Raw genomic sequence first — 25,367 nt, 5'->3', positions numbered from 1 at the left:
AACTAGAGTGAAATTAACAGCTCTAGGGTGTAGAATGCAAGATTCATTTTTTAATTGATTTTTAAAAAATAAATGACAGCCGAATGCATTACAATTCTTTTTTATTGATTTTTTTAAAAAAATTAATGACAGCAGAATGCATTACAATTCTTATTACACATATACAGCATAATTTTTCATATTTCTGGTTGTATATAAAGTATGTTAACACCAATTCTTGTCTTACATGTACTATGGATAAGAATCATTTTTTTCTAAACCCTGCTTCCTATCTCCTTAAAATTTTGGGGCAGAATTTTTTCTCTATATATCTGGGTCAAGAAATAGAGAAAGTCTTATTTTGTTTCATTTTGTTTTTTGCTGGAGTGGTAATGCATCCTTAAAGGAAAATTGGCAACACCTTTCTGAGCTGTAAAACTAAGAGGAAATGGTCACTTGTTATGAGTCCTACATTTCTTCATTTTTCAGAATCTGTAGTCTTTTGCAGTTTTCATAGTGCACTTTAACAAACCATAAAAACTTTAAAAATCTGAAATCTTTGAAGAGACATTTTACTTTTAGAACCATATATTTTTCTTCAGGTAGTAAGATTTCTGTTGAATATTTATTCATCTTAGTGATCCAAGTGACCCTTGGGCTTAAATTCCTAATGGTAACTGAGTTCCTCTTGTTGCCTGTGTGTACAGATAAAAGGAAACAAAATTATTAAGCCCTAGTGATTCCCTGATCCCAAAACTTCATTCTTCATTAATTAACCAGGTAGTAGTAGTAATAGTCCTCTATAAGGAATCTAAGGAAAGGGTACTGCTTATATAAAAATAATGATCTAAGTACTTAGTAAATGTTTATAGAATAGGTAACTAATATTCTGGGGGAGTGTTGGTTTTGTCATAAACTTTTATTTTTGCTTTGGAAGATAAATGTAAAATGATCACACTCTATAAAATTTATTTGTGGGAGCCAACCAGATACACGTGAAAAATAGATACGAAGTAGAGGTTAAGATTTGGAGCTCTGGAGTTTCCTGTCTGTAACTTCAACTAGGCTAGGCTAGCTTTTAATTTTTCCTGAAATGTTAGAAATGTATTGACTTACCCCTAATAAAAAGTCAACTATGGTATCCCTCCAGCAAAGTACAAACTCAATCTAAAGCTACTTAAACTTTCTACATTCTCAATATTAACAATAAGGTTTTGCCGCATTGCTCGAAACTAAAACACTCAGGGGTCACTCATGGGGAACTGGGCTGCACGAAATAATCACACAAGAGACAGAAATACCTTTTTCTTTGGGGGTACTGTGCCGACTCCTCTGACTCTAAGGGTCCTTAGAAAGAGAGAGATTGAGCACCATGCTGACCCCTTTTATTGAAGAGAAGCCATTCAAATGAGGCAAGGGGTCAGGTTTCAGGTGGTTGAGGCTAGCTTCATGAAGTCTGCTGTCAGCAGGTTGACTGACATCTAGGAAGGCCCTACCCAAGGGCAGAGTAAGAGAAGGGGACACACAAAGGGCGTTTCCATGGAACATTCTGTCCCAAACAGGACAAAAGAGTAATATCACAAAGGAACAGGTGAACGTAGCTCGATCCCTAGGTACGTAGGAAGGCACACCCGTGCATGAAGACACATTTAGTTGCATTATTTCCTCTCAAGATCGGGACTACCATCTATGGCTACTTGAAAGAAGCCAGATCATCAGGGATGACTGACAGTGCCTCAAACCAATCAGGAGGGGAAAAACGCTGGTCACATGACATGGCAGCCTCCCACGAGGTTTGTTTTTTGATAGGTATTATGTAGTTGTATTTTATAAAGACATCTTAGATGCAGGGGTCTTACCATTAATAAAAATTTGACTGCTATTTTAGGTGTGGACATGCTAGCCATGTTTTGTTTATGAGTTTCTTGCAGAAGAAGTAAAAAGTAAGGGTTATTCTGAATTTTTTTCTTATTTAATAGGATTCAAAATGAACACCAATAACATTTAAATAATCCATTAATTATAAAGAAAAGCTAATTGTCGAAGAGGATGGGTCTCAGAGGCCATTAAGAATAAAAACTTGTTGAATTTCATAAGCATATTAATAATAAAGTATTTTTTTAAAAGAGAGAGTGAGAGAGAGGGGGGGACAGAGAGAGAGAGAGAGAGAGAGAATTTTAATATTTATTTATTTTTTCTTAGTTCTCGGCGGACACAACATCTTTGTTGGTATGTGGTGCTGAGGATCGAACCCGGGCCGCACGCATGCCAGGCGAGCGCGCTACCGCTTGAGCCACATCCCCAGCCCCATAAGCATATTTATGAAGCCTGAATCACACTAAACCTCAAATCAAGGCAAAGGGATTTATTTAGCAATTTGAGTATTCCTGGAAGTAAATTAAACTTCAAGTTAAGCCAGACATGGAGGCAAATGCATGTAATCCCAGCAACTCAGGAGATAGAAGCAAGAGGATTCCAAGTTCAGGACCAGCTTCAGCAACTTAGTCAGGCCTTAAGCAACTGAGCAAGATCCTGTCTCAAAATAATGAATGAGGGCTGAGGTTGTAGTTCAGTGGTATAGTGCTTGCCTTCCACATATGAGGCACTGGGTTTGATCCTCAGCACCACATAAAAATAAATTAATTAAATAAAAGTTTTGTGTCCATCTACAACTAAAAATATTTTTTAATTTAAAAAATATAATGAATGAATAGATGGACTGGAGATACAAACTCAGTGGTAAAGCACTCCTGAGTTCAATCCCCATTACCAAAAAAAAAAAAAAAAAAATTTTCAAGTTAAAACAAAAATAAGCATTCACACAATTTAAATATTTATATACATCCAACAACAAAATTATGTTATTTTGTAGAGTAGGACTACATGTTATTTTTAATAGTCTCATCAATTAAAGCTGGCATGACACAAAGGCATTCACTGAATGTCTAACTGAATTATTTTTGTTTTATTAATTGTGATTTGATATGCTAATATATCTGATCAGTATAAGGAAAATATTTATAGGGTTTTACTGTATTTTTTTAAAGAATGCTAAACATGTAGCTCCAAACCTTTGCAGAGAGGCTTAACACACTGTCCTTCCTTTTCCTGATTCTGAAGTATGTTATTGAACAAGAAGATAAATATAGTAATGGGGGGAATAAAGACTTTGAGGCAGGATAAATGAATTTTGTTCTTTTTTGGGGGGGGAGGGGGGCAGTTTAACTCTCTACTGGAGCCTCTGGAAAAGAATGGCATTAAAACAATAACATTTCTGGAAAGTTAGTAATTTTCAGGTCTTTCTTAATTCACTCTACATTGAGAGATAACAGTGGAATGACAATCCAACAAGGAATTAAAACTACTTAATTAATATATAGGCAGTTGGACCTGCCTCTGAAGACTTCAGCAGGTAAATAAAATAAAGAGCAATACATTTTGTAGCCAATTCAGGACTGTGAGCTAGCCACAGAAAAATCATAAAAGTAATTTGCCAGGAATTCAGTGAGTAATCAATACATGTTAGCTTTAAAAAGTGGTATCTTTCAAACAATAAAATGCCAGTTCCTTGAGGGCAATAATATCAATATCCCAAATAATATTCAGTACCTCTTCATTCAGTCTTTATGATGAGTCTTTATGATGAGTATATTCCGTACCTCTCAAAATGACTTCCTTGAATGTGTTGCAACCAACTAACCTATACTTAGAGTAAATATCTGACAGAAAGAGGAGAGTGGGAAGAGAATAGCAGGCCATCTTGTTGGCTGATGGAGCTGGCCTTTCATTCTCTACATTGTATGCAGTATGGAAAAGTCAGCTGGTCTGAGAAAGTATGTTCAGATCTCATAGATAAATAGATTGCAGAATTGAAATACTACAGGCTCTGGTTACTCTCTGTATCAAACAATACAGGAGCAACTCATCTGTCTTCCCAGAGCCCATTAGTCATCTAACCTTACTCAAATGAGAACGAGGTTAAAGTGAACACCTTCAAGACCACTATCCCTGTGTCTCCATATGCCATCAGATACTGACCTATGAAAACCTATTTGAGAATCTAATACAAACAGATCCTTGTAAGAGCAAACAAAGCACTTAATACTTGAACCAAAAATGTCTCCTTTCTATCATTTATTTTCTTAACAATTTGCAATTTGAAGTATAGCATTGGGAATACTGACATTTTGGCATATTTGGTATAACCAAAGGTTATCTTGACAAATTTATTTTTAACTTATTTTTTCCTGGTGCAAATACACACACACACACACACACACACACACACACACACACACACACACACACACACTAGTTTGGCATAACTATAGAAGCAAATTGGCCTGACCACATTCCTGATAATTTTTGGTAGAACTCCTTTGGCAATGCACTGAAGCTGTATGTGGACAAAAACTGTTAATTTACAGATCCCACCAGGCATCTTCTTTTCTATTTGGCAAGTACCCTTCTTCCCTCTTGAGATTAGGCAGTGTCATTCTACCTTGTGGGAGTCCGCAGTTTTGTTTCTAAGTGGACTGCTCAAATTAGATAGGGGAAAAAGGAGAGATAAGAGTTTTCCACATGACTGACATGGTCAATATGTTCTAGAGAGGCCAAAGTCATTGTTTTAATGGACAGATTTGGGGACTGTGCTAGTTGAGTTTCATAAACTTTTAAGTAGTAAGCTCTCTAATTTTTGCTTTTGTTTTTAAAATATGTGCCTTTGACAGAGCAAGAAAGCACAAACATTTTGACTATTGTATAGAATGAATTTTTCATCCTGTAAAAGAAAAGTTCAATTTGTTACTTTTTAAGTTTTTAAATTATATTTGAAATTTTCAGTATGCAAAAATACTGCCTTATTTTTTTTACTTAACCAGTACATCAGCATCAAATGCATTAAAATCAGTTTAAAATCCCTTTTTTGATTAAGAATAAGGATCTAAAGTCATGTACAACCAAAAGAATGAGAAGTTATACTCCATTTGTGTATGATGTGTCAAAATGCATTTTACTGTCATGTATAACTGATCAGAGCAAATTTAAAAAAATAAAAAGAAGAAGAAGAAGGACCTAAACAATCAATATCCCCACACATGGTAGTAGTAGTGAGCTATTGTCCTACATTTCATTAGGAACATGACCTTTCCATTATGACCATTTATTGTATTGTCCCCTTCCTACGTGGCTGCACTTTCTTATTACAGTTTTCCAATCCAAAATGGTAATGACCTAAGATAGCAGCTCTTTCAGCCTTGCAGGCCAGATGTAGCATTTTTGTGCTGGCAGCTACATACACAGAATGAAAAAAAAATTGCACAAACCCAACGAAGAATCTCAAAAGTGATTTTTTGTCAGTGTGTCTCTGAAGATGGAGAAGACCAAGCTGAAAAAAGAAAGAAAGAAAATGAGATAGGAATGTATTACTTGCAGTTCTAGGAGTTGTGTTATCAAAACCATGACTTTTGTCACGGACGTACCAAGTATACATACATAAAGTTTTAAAACTTTCTACAGTGAATGTGTATTAGAGTTCAGAAATAAAATACAATTCTTTTTGAGAATTTGGTGGTGATTGTGAATAACTGTTTAAATTCAAACCTTCTGCCTAATTGAGACACTCTTTTGTGACTGCTGTGTTGATATGCCTATCATAGCTAGGAAATTCCGGAGCAGACCTGGTACCATGCGCCTGCTGATTAGGGGGTCTCTTAGAAAGCCTAAGAGCCTTCTACAGCAGTACTTTAGTGTTTAGCTGTGATCCTTGTAGAAGAGAGAGAGAGAAAGAGAGGGAGAGTGAGTGTGTGTGTGTGTGTGTGTGTATGTGTATAAATGTAAAAATTACAATAATGCTGAATTGATTTATTTTCCTCTGGTTTGCCTAGCCATGCCCCAATTTCTGTATCATACTCTATAGGCCTAAACTCTGAACTCTGATCTCACTAAGTAAGTTAAAGATTGTTTTCTATAGGGTCCACTGAGAAATCAGTGTCACTATGGAAAGTAATACCAGGCATTGTTTCTGTTGACCTGAAGATTATTGAGCTCCTCATTCATGAGGTGGGTCAGAGGTATTCTGTTGAAAAAATGCCAGCCTTGATGACATACAACAGGTGCAGAGCTCTGCCCTGGAAGCCCTGGGAACACTCTGAGAATGGCCGGCATTTTGGCAATGCTTGCAGCTCCCACAGCTGCTGTGCATCAAGTGCATAGCACTTCAGCATGCTGTGATGCAGGACTGGGCTCAACTCTTCCTTAACACCCCAAGCTGTGACTGACTATCAAATATCTGGCCAGAGTATTGCCACAAGGGTTGTCAAGTGAAATTCTGGGGCAGAAGTCAGCAGTCAGTTAGTGTGCCCTCGATAGTTATTCAGCCAGGGTAAAGGGAGTAGAAAAGAAATTTAGAGTAGGTCTGTTATTTAAGAAAAGTACAGAACCAGTGTTACAAGTGAGAATTTTAGAGTCCTTGGCTATGAGTCAGGTGTATGGTATTATATAAGGATTTATCAGTCACTGTTTAAAAAGAATATTGGATAGCCTCTGTGAAATGAATGAGGGGAGCTAAGCCAGGATGAGGCAGATTTAGTAATAAGTTCTCTCATCACATCTCTTGGCCAAGAAAAACATGCACTTTCTCCAGAGACAGAATTTTTCTTCCATTCCAGGAGGTGGAGGAACAAATGAAGTGTATGTAGTCCAGGCTTTCAGATGAGCAATTTTCACTAGCAAATTTTTGAAACCTATTACCTCCAAAGAAGTGAAAAGAAAAATTGTGAGCTAACTAGAGACTTTCCACATTGGGAATAGCATCTCTGTAAAATACAAGCTGGTCTTGTGTTCAGTTCCCCCACCCCCAAATACAGAAATCTTGGTCTGGTGTTAATATACTAGGCCAGCATGCTCTGACTCCCAGAGTGGTGGTGGGTTTGACTATGTAAATGTGCAGCAGTATGTGGAACTGTTTCTCTTTATAATCCTGAAGATTGTAATAGTAATTAGAAGAGCTTTTAGTCTTGGGTCATTTTATTTGACTTGAGAGACATAAAGAATATTTAAACCTCTCTTTTCAGATTGATCTTGACTTTCCTCGTTTTTTTCCATCTCAGATTATTCAACCCCTGTTAGAACTTGACCAAAATAGAAGCAAGTTAAAGTTGTATATTGGACACCTGACAGCCCTCTGCCATGACCGAGACCCCCTAATCCTTCGTGGACTTACTCCACCAGCTTCCTATAACTTGGACGATGACCAGGCAGCTTGGGAAAATGAGCTGCAGAAGATGACCCAGGAACAGGTAAGTCTCTCAATTGAGCTTTGACAAGAACCTAGGAAAGTTCAACTGATATTTGGGTTGATACAATGAGCAGTACCTTGGGGGAGAAGGTTCCATATATCATTTTTAATTGATTTGTACTTTTAATTTTTTCCCTTTTTCTTTGTTTGCTTACTTTTTAAAGTTTGTGTGTGCTGGGGATGGAACTCGGGGCCTCATATATGCTAGGCAAACACTGTACCACTGAGCTGCATCTCCAGTCCTAAATTTATTTTTTAAATTAACAAAAAAAGGAATTTATCATGGACAACATACTGTTTTGATATGTGCACATTTTGGAATGTCTAATAAATCAAGCTACACATTTCTCACATGCTTTCTATATATATATATATAAATCTGTGTGTGATGAGAATTACTTAAAATCAACTCCTTAGTGATTTTCAAGAGTTTAAACATTGTTATAAACAATAGGCAGCTTGTTGTATAATAGATCTCTTGAATTATTTCTACTTTCTAACTTAAATTTTGAACCCTCTTGCTGACATCTCCCCAACCTCCTCCCTCTCCCCCATCCCTGATAACCACCATTCTTCTGTTTCATTCAAGATTGTTAAACATGAATAGTCTTCAACAGATATTTGGCATTATCATTTCAAGGAAGTGCCATTTGATTCTTCCCCCAGAATTACTTGCTTATGTATCACAAAGGATTGATGTAAAAAGGAGGGTTATGGACAGTCTGTTAACCTGCCCTAGGTTATTGCTTAGAAGGGATGGCCACTAAAAAAAGGTCTGAGGTTAGAATAATTGGATAAGGGACTTTTGAAAAGTAGCCTGGGGTGGGCTGGGGATGTGGCTCAAGCGGTAGCGCGCTCGCCTGGCATGCGTGCTGCCTGGGTTCGATCCTCAGCACCACATACCAACAAAGATGTTGTGTCCACCAAGAACTAAAAAAAAAAAAAGAATTGTCTACAACTAAAAAAATAAATAAATAAATGTTAAAAAAAAAAAAAAAGAAAAGAAAAGTAGCCTGGGGAACTGTGTTCTACAATTTACCATTAAGTAGAAGAACCATTAGATGTATTAGTTGAGGTCAACCCATGTCTTAGTCCATTCAGGCTGTTATAACGAAGTACTAGGTGGCTTATAAACAACAGGGATCTATTTATCACGTTCTAGAAGCTAGAAATCCTATATTGAGCAGTAGAAATTAAGGTAAATCATACAAATATCCTGAAAAAAACATTCCTTCTTCTGTTAGGCCATAAGCATTGAGGACTGAGTCAAATCAATCACTAATTGAGCTAGGTTTGGGTTTGCTTTTGCTACAGTTAAACATCATTGTACCACAGTCTTTAGATTATCCACTGCCTTGTGTTTTTTTAATTAGATTTACTTTTTAACTGATACATAAAAATTATACATATCAATGGGGTATCATGTATATATTAATGGGGTACATGTGGCCTGCACCACAGAGGGCTTTCCATCTTCCTGCTCTCTCCAGGCTGCAGACTGCCCTCATTTCCTAATGTATCACTCAGAGTGAAAGCATTAATGCTGTCTTCATCCTTCCACCTCAGTCTTAGCATGCCTGCCTCACCCCCACTGACAGATACCAGCTCCTACTAGCAGTGCAGGATCTAGACTATAGGGTGATTTCCTACTGCTTCCCCAGTAGAAGTAGAATTCTGCTTTGAATCAGTCCATATTTAGGGGCTTACTGGACTTCCTCTCTCTTTCCTAGTGACAATTTGCTTTTGCTATGTGTCAGTGTAAGAGGTGGGAAGGATTTTCTACTCCTCCTCTGGTGGCAGTCAATCTGCCTAAGAACAGGGGTAGTGAAGGTTTCCTTTCCTTCTCCCAGGGGTGCACAGCTTTTCCTGTCAGAGCAAGATTAGGCTCTGGGCACTGAGGGATTTCCTGCCCTCCCTGGCACTTGCTTTTTACTTCATATCAAATAACAGTCCAGATGCCTAGCATCTCCTGGAAGCTCATCACTACCTATGGTCTTAAAGGACATGGAGCATGGACAGATTAATTACCCTAGAACTCCTGCTGTCCCTCAGCTTTAGCAGGCACAGCACATGTGTACCCCAGAGAGAGAGAGAGAGAGAACTCAGGTTTTCTATTTTATACCCAGTCCTACAACAAAGTCTCAGTGGAGGCCAGTGGAAGTGGATTCCTTTTGCTCTGGGGCTCCAAGGGATTCCACTCTGTCAGGCTGGCCCATGTTCTGACTTTAAGAATTTATTTAAATTGTAGGTATTAAATTGTTTTCTTTACCAACTTTTTGGTACTAGAGATTTAACCCAGGGATACATTATCACTGAGCTATAACCCCAGTCCTTTCTTCATTTATTTTTTTATTTTGAGGCAGGGTCTTTCTAGGTTGCAGAGGCTGGCCTCAAATTTGTGATCTTCCTGCCACAGCCTCTCAAGTAGCTGGGAAAACAATCATGTGCCACTGTGCCTGGCTCTCTTTACCCACTTTTAAGGCTGCTGTCTCTTCTTCTTCTTGTTCTTTGCCAAAGGTATGTTCATCTCTCCTCAGATGGGCTTGTCACCCTTGAATTCAATTTATGTAGTTACCTTAGGACCTCTAATCTTTGATAGGCTCCAAAGAATTATGATTTTTATAGATTATCCAGATCTTCTTCTTGTTAGGGTAAAACTAATCTTTTAGGGCTTTCAACATTCTAAGCAAAAGTAGAGCTCCTTATAAACTTGGATAATTGTCAGTTTGCAAGGTAAAAGAAGAAAATGCATAGAAGACCGTATTTTATGGCTTTATGCATTTCTTGGTTCTTGCATATACGAAGTTTTACTCTATTTCCACAAAGCTCTGTTTATCTAAAACCCTCTAATTCAGCTTCTGAAGATAGCTGTAGTGTATTAAGCTTATGCTACGATATTTTTTCTGTGCAGACTATTTGTAAAATAGAGATGATGAAAATAACCCATTGAGCTGGGTGCAGAGGCTAAGGCAGGAGGATTTCACATTGGAGGCTAGCCTCTACAACTTAGTGAGACCCTTTCACAAAATAAAAAATAAAAACTAGTAGAGCATCCCTGGGTTCCATTCCCAATGCCATTTAAAAAAAGAAGAAAAGAACAACTCGATGAATATGTATGTGTGTTTTAAGAATTGGAATTCTTCAGCTTTGGGGTGCTGATAAATAACCTGGTACTTTAATTTGTGCTTACCTAAATAGGGCTTGTAGACTATTTGAAGAGCCAGAAGAGAACAAGGTAACGTCTCATACCCTTGAAGAATGATAGCTTGAGAATCAGAAAGGAAACAAGGTGTTTGTCTTAGTCCCTGTTCTGTGGCTAATAATGAAGTGCCATAGACTGGGTAATTTAAATAAAAGAGGTTTCTTTTGGTTCTGATCCGTTGAAGGGCAGATCTGTATCTGGTGATGGCCTCCTTGCTGGCAAGGTTCTGAGGCAGCATGGTGTATCACTTGGAATAGTCAGGAATTGTGTGGGAGACCTAGCCAAACTACCTTTCACAGTAGACTCAATCTGGAAATAAGCCATTGTCACATTAATCTATTAATCCATTAATTGCTTGAATGAATTAATCCATGCATGAGGACAGAGTGTTAATCACCTCTTAGGTTCTGTAATGGGGATTAAATTTCAACATGAGTTTCAAAGGGGACAAACCATATTCAGACTATAGCATTGTTCCTTCATCTAATCCAATCTGGAAAATTTCTTTTGACCAAGCAGAAATAAAACCTCTTGAATGTATTCAAAGATAACAGTTCCCATTGCTTAAAATATACATACATACACAACCACATTGCAGAAAAAATGGTGAGCCTCCTGTGGTGGCCCCCATCTGTCATCCCAGCTACTCAGGAGACTGAAGAATTTAAATTCAAGGCCAAACTAGGCAACTTAGTGAGACCCTGTTTCAAAATAAACTTAAAAGACTGAGGATCAAGTTAAGTAGTAGAGCACTTGCCTACCATATGCAAGACTCTGGGTTCAATCCCTAGTAAGGCAAAAAAAAAAAAAAAAAAAAGCAAAAAGAAGAAATAATAGCACTGGAGTGAACTATTCTGGATCCAAAGTCCAGCTCTGTCACTGTCTGGTTTGACAACACTGGAGCAGTTCTTAAACTTTCAGGCCTCAGTTTTTTCAGCTTTAAAATAGAGATAATAATGCTTATCTTCTTACTTGAGTTTTAATGAAATAATAATACCAAAATATATTACATATATATGTGTGTGTATATATATATATATATATATATATATATATGGCTAGTATAATTGGAGAGAAACACTTAGTAGTGGTGGATTTAAAGGGAGCTAATGTTAGACCTTATATTCAGTCATGAATCCCTTTATCAGATTCTCCCTACACAGTAGTTAAGCTTTCTCAATTTTATAAGCTTTTTTCTTTCTTTACAAGGTACTCACATGTATGGCACTTCTTTTTGTATAAACCATAGCGTTATAAAGAATAAAAATAGTGAGTTCAGGTGGAATAAAAATAGTTGAGTTGGGTTTTTTAAAGTAATGGTGAATGGAACTCAGGGTCTCATAAATGCTAGGCAAGCGCTCTGCCACTGAACTATATCTCTTAGCCCTTATCTCTCAAAGAAATCCAGAAATGAGAATATAAAAATTTTGGTCAGTTAAACTGAAAAATTAAAGATCAATCCTAAGAATAGATTCAAGTGAGGACCTGAGAAAAAGTTAGAAAATAGTCTTATCATTATGTCAATTCTACAGAGATTCACGTAGGAAATATGATGCTTTATGTTGTTTTGTTCCTGGTACTATAAAATTGACAGAACTGGGCATTCATTTTCTCTAAATAAAGCATTCCATTTTTGAAAGTTAGAAGATTGTTTAGACCCATAGATCTATTACACTTTTTTTCCCCCAATCTCTGTAATTTCCTATGGTAGCTTAATGGTAGTTACAGGGATACATACATGGCAGAATATGATAAATTTCTTTCTAGGTTATGCCTTACATCAGTCCATAGCAGTGACTTTTCATTTTGGTTTTCTATGTCTGCACCCAAATTTTGTATTCTTTGGAGGTTTCTTGGGGCATGATACATTAGTTTGGATTGAACTGAATTGAGTAGGTGGGTACATGGACAACAGGCACGCAAAAATATGCTTGTACACACACACACACACACACACACACACACACACACACACACAGATGCCATATACTATTGGTGTGAGCTTGAGTATTGTGGAAGTTAGAGGCACAGGTTTTAGAGCCACACAGCTTTGACTTTTCATTGTCTGACCTCCTCTTGTCTATTTGCCCTTAAGCTTCTTAACATCTCTGTGTCAGTTTCTTCATCTTGCAGTGGATATAAGGTTGTTGTAAGAATCGTGATGCTTCTAGATGGTAGCTGTTATTGCAGTTATCATTGTCATTTTCAGTTAATATTTTACTGAGAATCAGCCTGATGGGATACCCCAACCCCCACCCCACCTCGCCGCACACACGCGCACACACATACACACACATACACACACATATCACCTTGGAATTTTCCCTTGTTCTCTAAGCATGATTCTTCATCTTTAGTCATATATGGATTTTCTTTGTCTCAAGCTTCCTGTCATTCTATGACCATGCTTTGATCTGAGAGCATATATATCAAAAAATGATTTGCACAGAATTCCAAAAGAATGTTTCCTCTATGAAAACCTTCATTTGCCATTTTTTTTTACTTTATACATGTGTGTATGTGTATGTTTTCCAGTTTATATCACATTATTTTTAACAAAATGTCTCAAGCATTCTGAAAAGTATAGATAACACTGTGCCCAGAATTAACTAATTACTTTGTCATATCTGCTTCAGATCTTTTTAATGCTAAATATAGTGTGATATTGTGTTATAATAAGAAACATGTTTGAGCTCTGCTCCTGGTTTCTTGCACACAGCTCCTAAAACATTTGGGATCTCTGGAGTGATAAGTGTCTTCCGTATGCTAATGAAATGACTGGAGGCTGAGGGCTCCTGGATAATCTCAGGTTGGAAGCTGGTTGTCAGCAAAACCAACCAAGTGATTATAAATTTGGAAATTTAGAAATTTCTGCCCCACCCCACCCCCCAACCTCTGGGAAGGGAATTAGACTAAAGTGTTCAGTGATGTTCACTCATGTCTGTATAATTAAGCCTCCACAAAAGGACAGAGTTCAGAAAACTTCCAGATAGCTGAACACATGGGGGTGCCTAGAGGGTGGCACACCCAGAGAGGGCATGGAAACTCAGCATCTCTTCCCACATACCTTACCACCTCTTTATCTGGTGTTCATTGGTATCCTTTGTAATATCCTTTATAATAAATCAGCAAACATGTTTACCATAGTTCAGTGAGCTGCATAGCAAATTAACCAAACCTGAGAAAGGGATTGTGAGAATTCTGGTTTATATAGTCAGTCATTCAAAAGCTCAAGTAATAACAACTTGGTGCTTTCAGCTGGCATCTGAAGTAAGGGGGCAGTCCTGAGGTACTGTGCCTTTATACTGAAGGAAAAGATACTATCTCCAAGTGGACAATCAGAATTGAACTAAATTATAGGACATCCAGTTGGTGTCCACTGGAAATCTGATATCAGAAGTATTATACTGAGTATATGAGAAAACACTTGACTCTTACATTAGTCTTCATACCCCTTCTCAACTGCATTCTTCTTTTTCCATCTGCAGTAGTAACTGCTGTCCTAAATTGGTGTGCATTTTTACATAGACATTTTTAATATATGTGTGTCCATAAATAATATGCAGTACTTTAAAGGTGTGAAATTAGTTTGAAATACATAGTATCATACTACTCAGGCTGTGTTTCCAGTCATTATTATTTACTGAACCCAGGCCCACTGGTCACTTGGTATTGGAAGAAGAGACATTGTTGACATTTTTCAGAGAAGGGGAATCTTGTGCCATTTTATGTGATCCTGGATCCCCAAAGAAACTTTTTTTAAAGAAATAGATTAAGGCATTGTAAAGGTAGAATGTTGTTAAGAGTACAAAGTGGTTTGCTCTAACTAAGAGAAACATTTTCTTAAGTTCAATTTTAAATTTAAATGTCTTCTCTGCTTTGGACTACCATTTGTTGTCTTTCAGAATCATAGCTCATAATTGTAATTCCAGGGGTCCAGGTTTTCCACACTGAACCACTAACTTCTTACATTCACAGGATGCCCTCATTTCTTGCCAACCCCTTTTGTTTTGCTGTCTCTTGGGAAACATTAATCTACTTAGTGTCTCCATAAATCCAGCATCAACACCAGCTAACAGACAACTGACAGCTACTCATGGAGTTGAGTTACTGGTTCCTAGGTTGAATATTACATCATGAAAATGGTGGGAAATTTTTAGCTAAATCTTTTTTGACAGATGACTTTTCCCTTGATTATAAATACAAACAGTTGTTTTTGTTGTTGTTGTTGTTGTTGTTGTTGTTTTTGGTTTTTGGTTGTTTTTTTTTTTTTTTTGGTTTTAAAATTTCAAACTTACTTTCAGAGAGCTCAAGGATTTGGGGCCCTGATGTGTTCAGGAGGGGCAACAATGTATTTAACATAAATACTGTGTGTGTTTTTAAAAGGCCATACCAAACATATGCTACACATCAATTCCTTAGATTCAGAGAGATGCAGCAGGGTGGGAAACTTTTGATATCTGCAGGTGCAGAGATTGGAAAGACCACACTCATGTATGTAATCTTTCTTATAGCTTTAAGTGATTGCATTCAACTTTACAATGAGGTGAGGAAACATTTACAAGTCTCCAATGGCTGTCTTATTTATTCACTGCTATGCTATATAATGTGATTTCCCTGTACCAGTAACTTTTCAACTTGTCACCAACGCAATGGCTCAGATAGTTAGCAAGTGAATGTGGTAAACAACTTGGAACATAATATTGTTCTTGGATCTAAATAACCTACTTTTGAGGAATGTTATGTATTGTAATTTTATACACATTAGCCAGAGTCAGATGATCTAAGTAGATTTGATTTTGGTTACTGATGGTTAATAGTTATTTCACTTGCACTTCAAATATTTTGATTTGCAATGAATGGATATATCCAAATTACATTTTGAAGTCTTGTGTATTTGGGTTCTAGTCCTTTGGTTTTTCTTTCTCTAGACCATACCAAGTATATATTGTTCAAAAAATGAATTCAGAGCCACTTTACCTCTGTGATCTTTTTAGTTCCAACAGCTAAATAAATTTGGACCAGATTAGATTTGATAGTCTTTATGGCCAAGAAAACATTATTTTTAAATATCTTGTGTACTTGAAGAACAGCCTTTATTTTACCTCTTTGAGATAATATCACATTATATAATTTTACTTCTTTCAAGTCATGTAATAATAGAAACTGGGACTCAAGGTATAATTTAGTGGTAGAGCATATACTTAGCATGCTTGAGGTCCTAGGTTTAATTCTCAGCATACACACAAAAAAAACAAATTAGAAATTATATTCTCAGTATTATTAGTAGCTTTAAGGTTGCAGGGTTGCGTGTTTCAGAATGGCAAAATAAAGAAGCAGAAATTCAGTTCTCAATTTACAGTCTTCAAGGTTGAGAGAGTAGTTTGGGAGCAGTACTTCTCAGAGGTGGTGGTGACCCTTGAACCCTCCCAAAAGAGCTTTCCTTCTCTGCATTCCCATCCTCATAACTCAAATAATCAAAGAGAAAGTGAGAATTTTTTTTAAAAAATAAGGAAAAGCCATGAGTGAGCTGTCAGACACTGTCAAGAGGGAAATTTGATTAGTTATGCAGTTTTTATAGTATTCCACAAGATAAAACAAACCAGTAGTTTAGCAAAAACATGTTTATTTGAATTCTTAGGATCTGAAAGAAAGTTCTTCCCAATGGGTCCTAATAAAGAATCAAGCTATAAGCAACATTTTCAACATCTTTCCATTTTATGCAATAATAAGTTTCATAGATTTGTTTAAAATCTCAGCAGTATCATAACACTAAAGTTCATTTTCATAAAGAAACTATTCTCTAGGAGAACCTAGATATTGCTACCCAAAGTACTCACATCTCTAATGTATAATTTAGTATAAGGAATAAATTTTCAAGTCTTTGGGAAAATGTAGGCAATACCTCCTCAACATTAGTATTCTTGACTAGTTTTTTTCTATATGCAGCAAAAGTTTAAGGATATAGTATCTAACCAATACCACAACGTAAATATCATGTGTTCCTTCTAAATGAAAAGTCATTTTATTTTTTTTTTTAATTTTTTTTTTTGAGAGAGAGAGAGAATTTTTAATATTTATTTATTTTTTAGTTTTCGGTAGACACAACATCTTTGTTTGTACGTGGTGCTGAGGATCGAACCCGGGCCGCAGGCATGCCAGGCAAGCGTGCTACCACTTGAGCCACACCCACAGCCCATGAAAAGTTATTTTAAAAGTCTGTTCATCTGGGCTGGGGATGTGGCTCAAGCAGTAGCACACTCGCCTGGCATGCGTGCGGCCCAGGTTCGATCCTCAGCACCACAAACAAAGATGTTGTGTCTGCCTTAAACTAAAAAATAAATATTAAAAAAAATATTCTCTCTCTCTCTCTCTCTCTCTCTCTCTCTCTCTCTTTAAAAAAAGAAGTCTGTCCATCTGCCCTTTCCCACTTGTGGCCAAGGAGTCAGCTGGCTAGGGCCAAGGATTTGACTGATTTAGCAAAAATGACCAGCAGGACAGAGGCCAAATGTTTGATGACATAGCTGACATGTTTGGCAATGGAGCTGGATTCAAGCATTGGGTCTATGTATTTGGCAAGACAAAGGATTCTGCCGGCACAGTTGGTATGTGTGACTGGCTAGGACCAAGGATTTAACCCACATGGCCAGTATTTTTGACAGGGCCAGGGCTCAGGATCAGCTGGCATGAGTGGAAGTACTAGACTGGAGCCAAGAAGGTGGCCTCCATGGTTGAGAGAGATGGATTATACCCCAGGAGACTGAGCAAATGAATGTAAGGGTAGTGTGACCCAGGTTTATCATAGGAAAAGGGAACAGCAGTATAGAAAGGGCAAAGACAAACCTTGTGGTGTTTGTTGGGCTGCTATTAAGAAATATTGATGTGAGGTCTGGGCTTGTGGCTCAGTAATAGAGCTTTCACCTAGCACGTTGAAGCACAGGATTCGATCCTCAGCACCGTATAAAGATAAATAAATAAATAAAATGAAGGTATTATGTCCAGCTACAACTAAAAATTTTTTTTAAATATTAGTGTAAAAACACAATTTTAAACAGATAAATAGATTTAAATTCCTCTATATGTGTGTGTTCATCTACCTGTATACATACATGTATCTCCTAACTTTGTCTGCTGAGGGGATCTGGGAGCTCTGACATCCAGTGATAGAGAACTCACTTAGCACCCAAAGGTTGGCTTCTAGATGCCCTTTTCCACTAAAAGGAATTTCTGCTCCTTACAGAAATGACTATATCTAAGGTTGAGTTTGGAAAGGTATAGGATAACCCAGAACATCTTGTTATACTAGAAAGAAAGGAAGTGTTCCAAGAATGGTGGGTATGTATATCAGAAGGACCATGGGATCCCTTTCACAAAATCATGGACAGTTGAGCATCAAAATAACAACCATAGTAATATTATAACACATTGAATAGAATAGAAATGTATGAGTCTATACTGATATTAAGAAATAAATCAATGGAAAGAAAGGAGAATTTGGTGGCAGGGAGGTACTGGGGATAAAATCCAGCAGCATTTTACCACTGAGCTGCATTCCCAGCCCCGTACCTCTTTTTTTTTTTTTTTTTTTTGAAACAGGGTCTCAATAAGTTGCCTAGGCTGGCCTCACGCTTGCAATCTTCTTGCCTCAGACTCATGAGTAGCTGGGATTACAGGCATGTGCCACCACACCCAACTTACATAGAAAGATTTATACACAAACCTAAATTCCCTGAGAAAAATTTTAAATGAGTGAATGAATGATAAAGAGCATGTAAAATGTTAGCAGTTAAGGAATCTGGAGGTATGAGAGCTCTTCATATTATTTTTACAACTTTTCTAGAAGTTAATTGTATCAAATTAAAAAGGTTTTTAAATTTTAAGTCAGTAAATTGGAGTTAAGAATTTCATCCTCTTATGAAAATTACAGTGCACAAGAGTATCAAGGGCTTAAGAAGTGTTATTAGCCTAAATAGAAAAGACCCCAAGGTGATACCCTCAGGCAGCCAAAAAATGGTACAGTAACAGACTCTACCAGAAGAAATGACTTTGTGTATATAAACTGCTTTGGTGTTACCTCATAACCAATGAGTACATATTATAATTTAGCAAATTTTACTTTAACAGAAAGGAAATTTTTCTAGATCTGTCCACAAAAAAGATCAAACACAGGATAATTTCTTTTTCACTGGAGAAGCTGCTAAATTGGGTTATAGAAGGAATTTAGGGTTGCAAGATGATCTGAGTTAGATTGTTTGTAAAGTTTTTTCCAGTCCCAGTTGTCTTTTATTCTAGTGTAAAAGGAATGTAAAATGCCCTCCCCCAAAAAATGTAGTACTGTATTTGAATGTGACATACTAACAAAAACTCCACAAACAAATTAGATAAAAGAATTGAAAGGGGGAAGATAGGAGTAATGGAAAATAAACAATTGTTAAGAAAGGGTAGTTTACATAAAAAAGTTAAAGGCATAAAACTCAATTATAGGATAAATGAAGGCTTTTGCCTTAATGGTAAGGAGGGCCTTTTCCTCCTTTTTTCTATTTCCATTGAGGATAGAATGAGGGATTATATTAAATTACAAAAAGAAATATTTCTTTTAACATGGGGAAGAGCTCTCTAACTTTAGACTTGTGAAACATGGAACAGATTTCAGAACAAATATTATAGTTTCCCTTTGGAGACACTAAGGTTGAATCCCAAACAATAGTGTGCCCCTCCCCAGCCCACTATACTTATCAACATCTCCATATCCTGCTTGCCTGATACAGTTCATCTCAACCAGTCAGTAACCAGAGTGACCTATATGTTGAATGATTGGTTTTTTGAAAATGCAACTTTCAGTTTTAAACCTTGGTGGCTCTAGAATTTTAGGTAAAGCAAATGTCTTTTATTGTAAAATTCAACCTCCATAACCAAAGATTAGCAACAGGTGGTTGTTTTAAGCCTTAATAAATAAATATGATTTAATTCTAGATATTAGCCAAAAGTCACATATGTTGCTAAAACTACCCCAGCTCAGTGGCATAGTGATATGATACTAGAAAGAAGGGAAGTGTTCTAAACTTAGGTTAGCAAAGTAATTAAGTCAGACTTCAACAAAACTTTAAATTTCTACTCATCAAAACTGGGAGAGCCAGGCACTGTGGCACATGCCTGCAATCCCAGCAGCTCGGAGGCTGAGACGGGAGAATCAAGAGTTCAAAGCCAGCCTCAGCAATAGTGAGGCGCTAAGCAACTCAGTGAGATCCTGGCTCTAAAAATACAAAATAGGGCTAGGGGTGTGGCTCAGTGGTTGAGTGCCCCAAGTTTAATCCCTGGTACCCCGCCCCCCCAAAAAAAAACACTGGGAGAAAATATTCAAAAAAAAAAAATATATATATATATATATATGTACATGCAAGTTTATATGCAAGGTATTTTTGAAAACCAGTAACAAAAGACAAAAAAGCATATTTTTTGAAGTGGCCAGAAGACTTAAATAGACTCTTTACAAAATAAAGATAATATAAACACATGAAAAAATGCTCACACATATAAAAACCACAATTAGAATCATAGTCTCACTAAAATTAACAAGATTATTACCATTGGTTGGTGAGGATATGGAGCAACTGGAACCCTGGTATGCTACTGATCAGAATGCAAATAGTACTATACTTTGCAAAAATGTTGGGCAGTTTCTTAACTAAATTATATATACATCTATTCCACAACCCAGATTTCTCATTCTGTGGTATTTACTCAATAAAAATGGAAAGATATATCCAAAAAGACAAGTGACAGAAGACTATTCATAACAGCTTTGTTTGTAAAAGTCCAAAGCTGGAAACAACCCGAATGTCCACTAATAGGAGAACAGATTTTTTTTTAATTACTATATATTGTATAATAGAAAACTGTTCAATAAAAAGAAAGAATTTCTAGTATAGGCCTCTTTTTGAATGAATCTTCAAAACCCTGTGTTAAGTAAAAGAAACTAGATACAAAAGAATACATACATAATTAATGTATGTATCCATTTATATGACATTCAAGAAGGGCAAATCAGAATGATAAAAATTACAACAGTGGTCACCTAGAGCAACTCACTGAAGAAAGGTATCAGGGAACCTTCTGAGATAATGGAAATGTTCTGTATTTTCATTGGGGAGACAGCCATGTGTGTTGATATATTTATCAAAATTCATCAAATTGTATACTTAAAGATCTGTACATTTGGCTATATATCAATGCGAGTTTAATTTTTTCAAAAGATCATACCCCACCTCCAGTTTCCTTTTGACCTGTTTAAAACTAATATATTCCACCAAAAAACCTAAAAATGGAATATTTCCCTTGAGTACAAATTCTTTTTTGTTTTTCCACCATAAATGCCAGCCTCCCATCAGGGGCTGAACCACACTGGAATGAACTTCTATCAGCCAGCCCCCTGTGTGGGTCACTAAGCTTTGGATTCCAAGTCTCTTTCCCAGCACTTGGTCCCTTTTTAATTTTCAGGAAGTATTGTTCCAGAACTTGGCTCAGATCTTGTCCTTTCCTTGGATTCATTTTTCCATTTGTTTTCTCCATATTTTGATCAATTGCTCCTTGGCTTGCACCTCTCTCTTTTCAAAGTGCTGGTTTAGGGGCTGTTAGTGCTGGGGCAGCACTGGGCACAGAACCTAGAAGTCATCTCCCTCACTCAGGGAATATGTCAATCATCAGTCACAGACATGACATTTCATTCTTCCCTCTTGAATGCATTTGTCCTGTTGCTGTACCACCCAAGTAAGCCAAATGGGCATAGGGGCTGAAGGGGGGCAGAGCATAAGGGGCAGCAGGGAGAGGAAAGAAGAAAGAAGAATGGTTCTTTGTGGGATAACAAACTTTGTTCTGGTTCCCAGCCCGTATGTTTCTGTTCTGGTTTTCCTCTTTTTGTGATGTTTGAACTTGTTTCCTCAGCTCAGATGCTAAATTCTTGTCCAAAAAAACTAAGAGCAGCAGCATGTGAAAGGCTGCAGGAGGCAAGACTAGCAATCCAGTGAAAAGAATAGCAGAACTTTGAAGATAAATGTGCGTCTGTATCAGGACTGGGCTTGGGAATGGGGTGTGTGTGTCTCTGTGTGTGTGTGTCTTGACAAATTTACGAGAAATATGTTGTGGAATAGACTCACTTTTTCTCTCCTCTGCTCTCACACAGTCTGGCACTTTCTTTTTCCTCTGACAGCTGCCATTAACCTTTTTATGCAAAGACCAGTGTATCTTGCCAATTGGATGTTGAAATAGCTGGCAAAGAAAAGCTTCTTTTAAAAAATAAAGAGATGGAGGAATTGGAGAAGAGCTAGGCAGATACACCACAGGAGGGGCATGACTGACAGGGTGCTGAGTTGGACCCTAGGGCCCAAAATTCCTACCTTGCTTCTGATAACATGCCCTAACATTAAGTTGAGAAAGAAAGAGGAAATAGGAATTTGAGTATAGAAAAAATAAGGAATTTACGTACTTGAAATTACATGAACATTAAGTAGTATTTGCAATTTATTTCCAATGTGAGAATAGCCTGTGTATGCATGAAAGGACATACTTAGACACAAAACTATAGGTGTTGTGCTAAATGTATGATAATCTTCTTGTGCAGAGAGAATATTGGGAGACTTGTGTAAATCAAAATTTTATGTAAAAGATCCTTCCAGCTGGGCACAGGTGGTGGCTATGTCTGTAGTCCCAGCTACTCAAGAGGCTGAGGCAGGAAAATTGCTTGAGTCTAAGAGTTTGGGGCCAGCCTAGGCAACATAGTGAGATCCCATCTCATAAAAAAATAGCAAACAAACCTTCCAGCCATTTCCTTCCTTAACTTGTCTTAGAGAAAGATTATTTTGTCCTTTCTGTCATATTTATCAGATCTTTCCCTCCATTTCTTGACTAGTGGCTTTTTTATTTAGATGGTACTGGGGTTTGAACCCAGGGCCTTGCACAACATAGGCAAGCACACTTGTGCAGCTCCTGATCCTTGTTACTGATGCTACCCCAAACTTACCAAGACAAAATGGAACATAAAAACACCTATTCCAGATTCAGGTCTTAAGTCCCTTCAGCTTTGCAGCAAAGAATGCTAAGGCCTTTTTAAATCTAGCTTTTATTAGCCTGGCCTTGCACTGGATTCTTTGGAGTTCTAAACTATGAATGTGGAAGATTTCATAAATGATAAACTCTGCATTTATAAAGATCTTAATGCATTTGTAGCTGTCTTAATTGCACTTTTTCCTTTGTGTTCAAAATATCCCCATGGGAGAAGAAGGTTAGCACTCCTGAGTCCCCAGAGCTCCTGCAGAGGCAGTTATTTACCTTCATGGAATTTTAACTGACAATGACCATAGTCTAGTACATTAAATCAGGTCTATCATCTCCAATGTCATCTCCCAGAGATAAGGCTCCCCAAAATAAGCAAAGAAGAAGACGAATCCCAGTGAATGCTGAAGAAACACCAACATGACCTAAATAAGCACTGCAGTCTCAAAGCCAGTGGGCCTCAGAAACTGAAAACAACAGTTTCAGCCCATTCAGAGTATTTGGAATAAATTTGCCTTAGTTTTCTTCCAAACTCTTAGGTTTAGTGATAACATTCTAAAAACAGAGGTAACATAACTTATTATAGATAATATCTACAGTGATGTATGACAGAGACTATATTACTGCCCCAGCACACAAGCAAACTCCAATTTACATACAAATTAACATTGCCACCATTTCTCACTTGACTCCCCTGTACCCATAACTCTAAACCTTGCTTCCTCCAGAGAGTCTAGGGAAATAACTGCCATAGCCTTCCTTCTTATAGTTATGTCCTTGCCTGAAGAATCCTAGCTACTTGGATTACCCAATCCTCCACTGCAGCCACTAGCAAGGCATTCTAGTTACGGTTGCTGTTACCCTCAGTCTTCAAGAGAATCTCCTGCCTGTACTAGAACATCCTGCTGGGGAGCCACTGCAATTAAAGTAGATTTTCCCCCCTGACTGTCTTCTAGTGCAACCTAGCAAAGATGGAACCAGGCCACATTCAGTTGCCACTGGGACAAGTGAGGATATATTCCTGACTATCTAGAGGTAGAATTCAAAGGGCACAGTCTATTATGTCAACCATTATAAATAGTGGTTAAGGGTTGTGGTTCAGCGGTAGAATGCTCACCTAGCACGTGCAAGGCCCTGGGTTCAATCCTCAACACCACATAAAAATAAATAAGTAAAATAAAGGTATTGCGTCCAACTACAACTAAAAATAAATATTTTTTAAAAATAAATGGTGGCTAAGTTCTATGGCATTGTATACCAACAGCATTCTATTAGTTTATTTGGACTACCTTTAAAAAAAAAATACCACAGACTGAAAGGCTTAAACAATAGAAATTTATTTTCTCACCATTCTGGAAGCTAGAAGTCCAAGATCAAGGTGTCGTTAGAGTTAGTTAGTAGGTTTGTTCCGAGGCCTCTCTCCTTGACTTTCTGATAACCGACTGCCTTCTCGCTGTATCCATCTCGCTATCCTCAATTCCAGACCATTCCTGGTGTCTTGAGTGTCAGCATTTCCTCTCCTTATAAGGACACTAGTCAGATTGGATTGTAGCCCACCCTAAAGGGCTTAGTTTTAACTTAATTTGGACCCTTTGTCCAAATAAAGCCACACCCTGAGGCTCTGAGAATTAAGGCCTCAACCTATAAATATTGGTTGGGTGGGGAGAGGTCCATAAACCAGTTCAATACAAACATTACAGGCAAAATAGTTTCATGAGGATGACTTCAGAACCTAACTGCTACTTAGGACATTGTTTCAGGGTTTCAAACAACTCTGGAAACTGCATTCCAAATACACCTCAAAGCCCTGCCTGCTCAAAGGTAGGGGATATTGTAGAATCCATTTCATCTGCTAATTATACAATACTCCCTCAGGGGAAATTCAGGAGATGTTGGTTACTTCCATCCAGCAAACTCTGTGAAAAGCACTTAGTAACTGAATCTTTCCAAAAGAGCTCTGTCATAGCCATAAAATATGAAGCAGATACTTGTTTAGCAAATGAATGAAGTTGGAAATTTTTTGGAGAGAAGATTGTGGTATACTTCTACACTGTATAAATGTTGTCTCACTGCTTGGCTCATTCTGTTTCTTCTAACTTCATGCCTGACATTTCACTGGTTCATTTTATTCCTTTATATTAAGTCTCTCTCTGAGATACTCCCATTTTAAAAGCAGGCACTACTAGGAAAGGTAGCACATTGTCAGTTTCTCTTCAGCATGGCTACAGAACCAAGGATAAGTAGTAGGGAAAGGTCTGAAGGGAAGCAAATGTTTGGTCCCTATTCTACCACTTAGTTTCATCAGTTGCTCTGGCCTTGGCTTCCTCATGTGTTAAAAAAAAAAAAAAAAAAAAAGGAGAGATCAGAGGATCACTGAAGTCTTTCCAGGTTTAATAACATGACTAAGTAATAGCGCATCTTGTTCAAAACAGGACAAAATTGCTGGATTAAAAAAACATAAATAGCTAGGCATGGTGGCACACAACTGTGATCTCATCTCCTCAGGAGGCTGAGGCACGAGGATCACAAGTTTGAGACCAGCCTGGGCAACTTAGTGAGATCCTATCTCAAAAGTGCAGAGATGTAGCTCAATGATAGAGTGTCCCAGGTTCAATCCCTAGTACTGAAAATACCCATACACAACAGATTAATCTCTTCCGAACCTAACTGCTACTTAGGTCATTGTTTCAGGGTTTCAAACAACTCTGGAAACTGCATTCCAAATATACCTCAGAGGTATATGTGCCACTGAGGCCTGGGCCTCAGTGATAAAGCATCATCATTCTTTTTTTTAAATAATTTTTTTAAGAGACAGAGAGAGAGAAATTTTTTAATATTTAT

General features: G+C 37.4%; 1 protein-coding gene across 22 annotated transcripts in view; it reads left to right on the top strand.

The window, feature by feature from the left end:
- Erc1 (ELKS/RAB6-interacting/CAST family member 1) overlaps window positions 1-25,367 on the top strand; it is a 502,961-nt gene that overhangs the window by 455,155 nt on the left and 22,439 nt on the right. For 14 of the 22 annotated variants that reach the window (XM_040281166.2, XM_040281167.2, XM_040281165.2 and 11 more), the window contains one exon: window positions 7,089-7,277. In XM_040281166.2, the coding sequence (XP_040137100.2) occupies window positions 7,089-7,277 (189 nt within the window). Of the gene's footprint in view, window positions 1-7,088; window positions 7,278-25,367 lie in introns of those variants that run through there. The other 8 variants (XR_005731973.2, XM_021732184.3, XM_021732182.3 and 5 more) reach the window with 2 other exon arrangements.

Source organism: Ictidomys tridecemlineatus, chromosome 6 (assembly GCF_052094955.1).
Source record: "Ictidomys tridecemlineatus isolate mIctTri1 chromosome 6, mIctTri1.hap1, whole genome shotgun sequence".
Classification (NCBI taxonomy): Eukaryota; Metazoa; Chordata; class Mammalia; order Rodentia; family Sciuridae; genus Ictidomys; species Ictidomys tridecemlineatus.
Note: the sequence above shows the minus strand (reverse complement) of the source record. Positions and strands in the feature narration are given on the sequence as shown.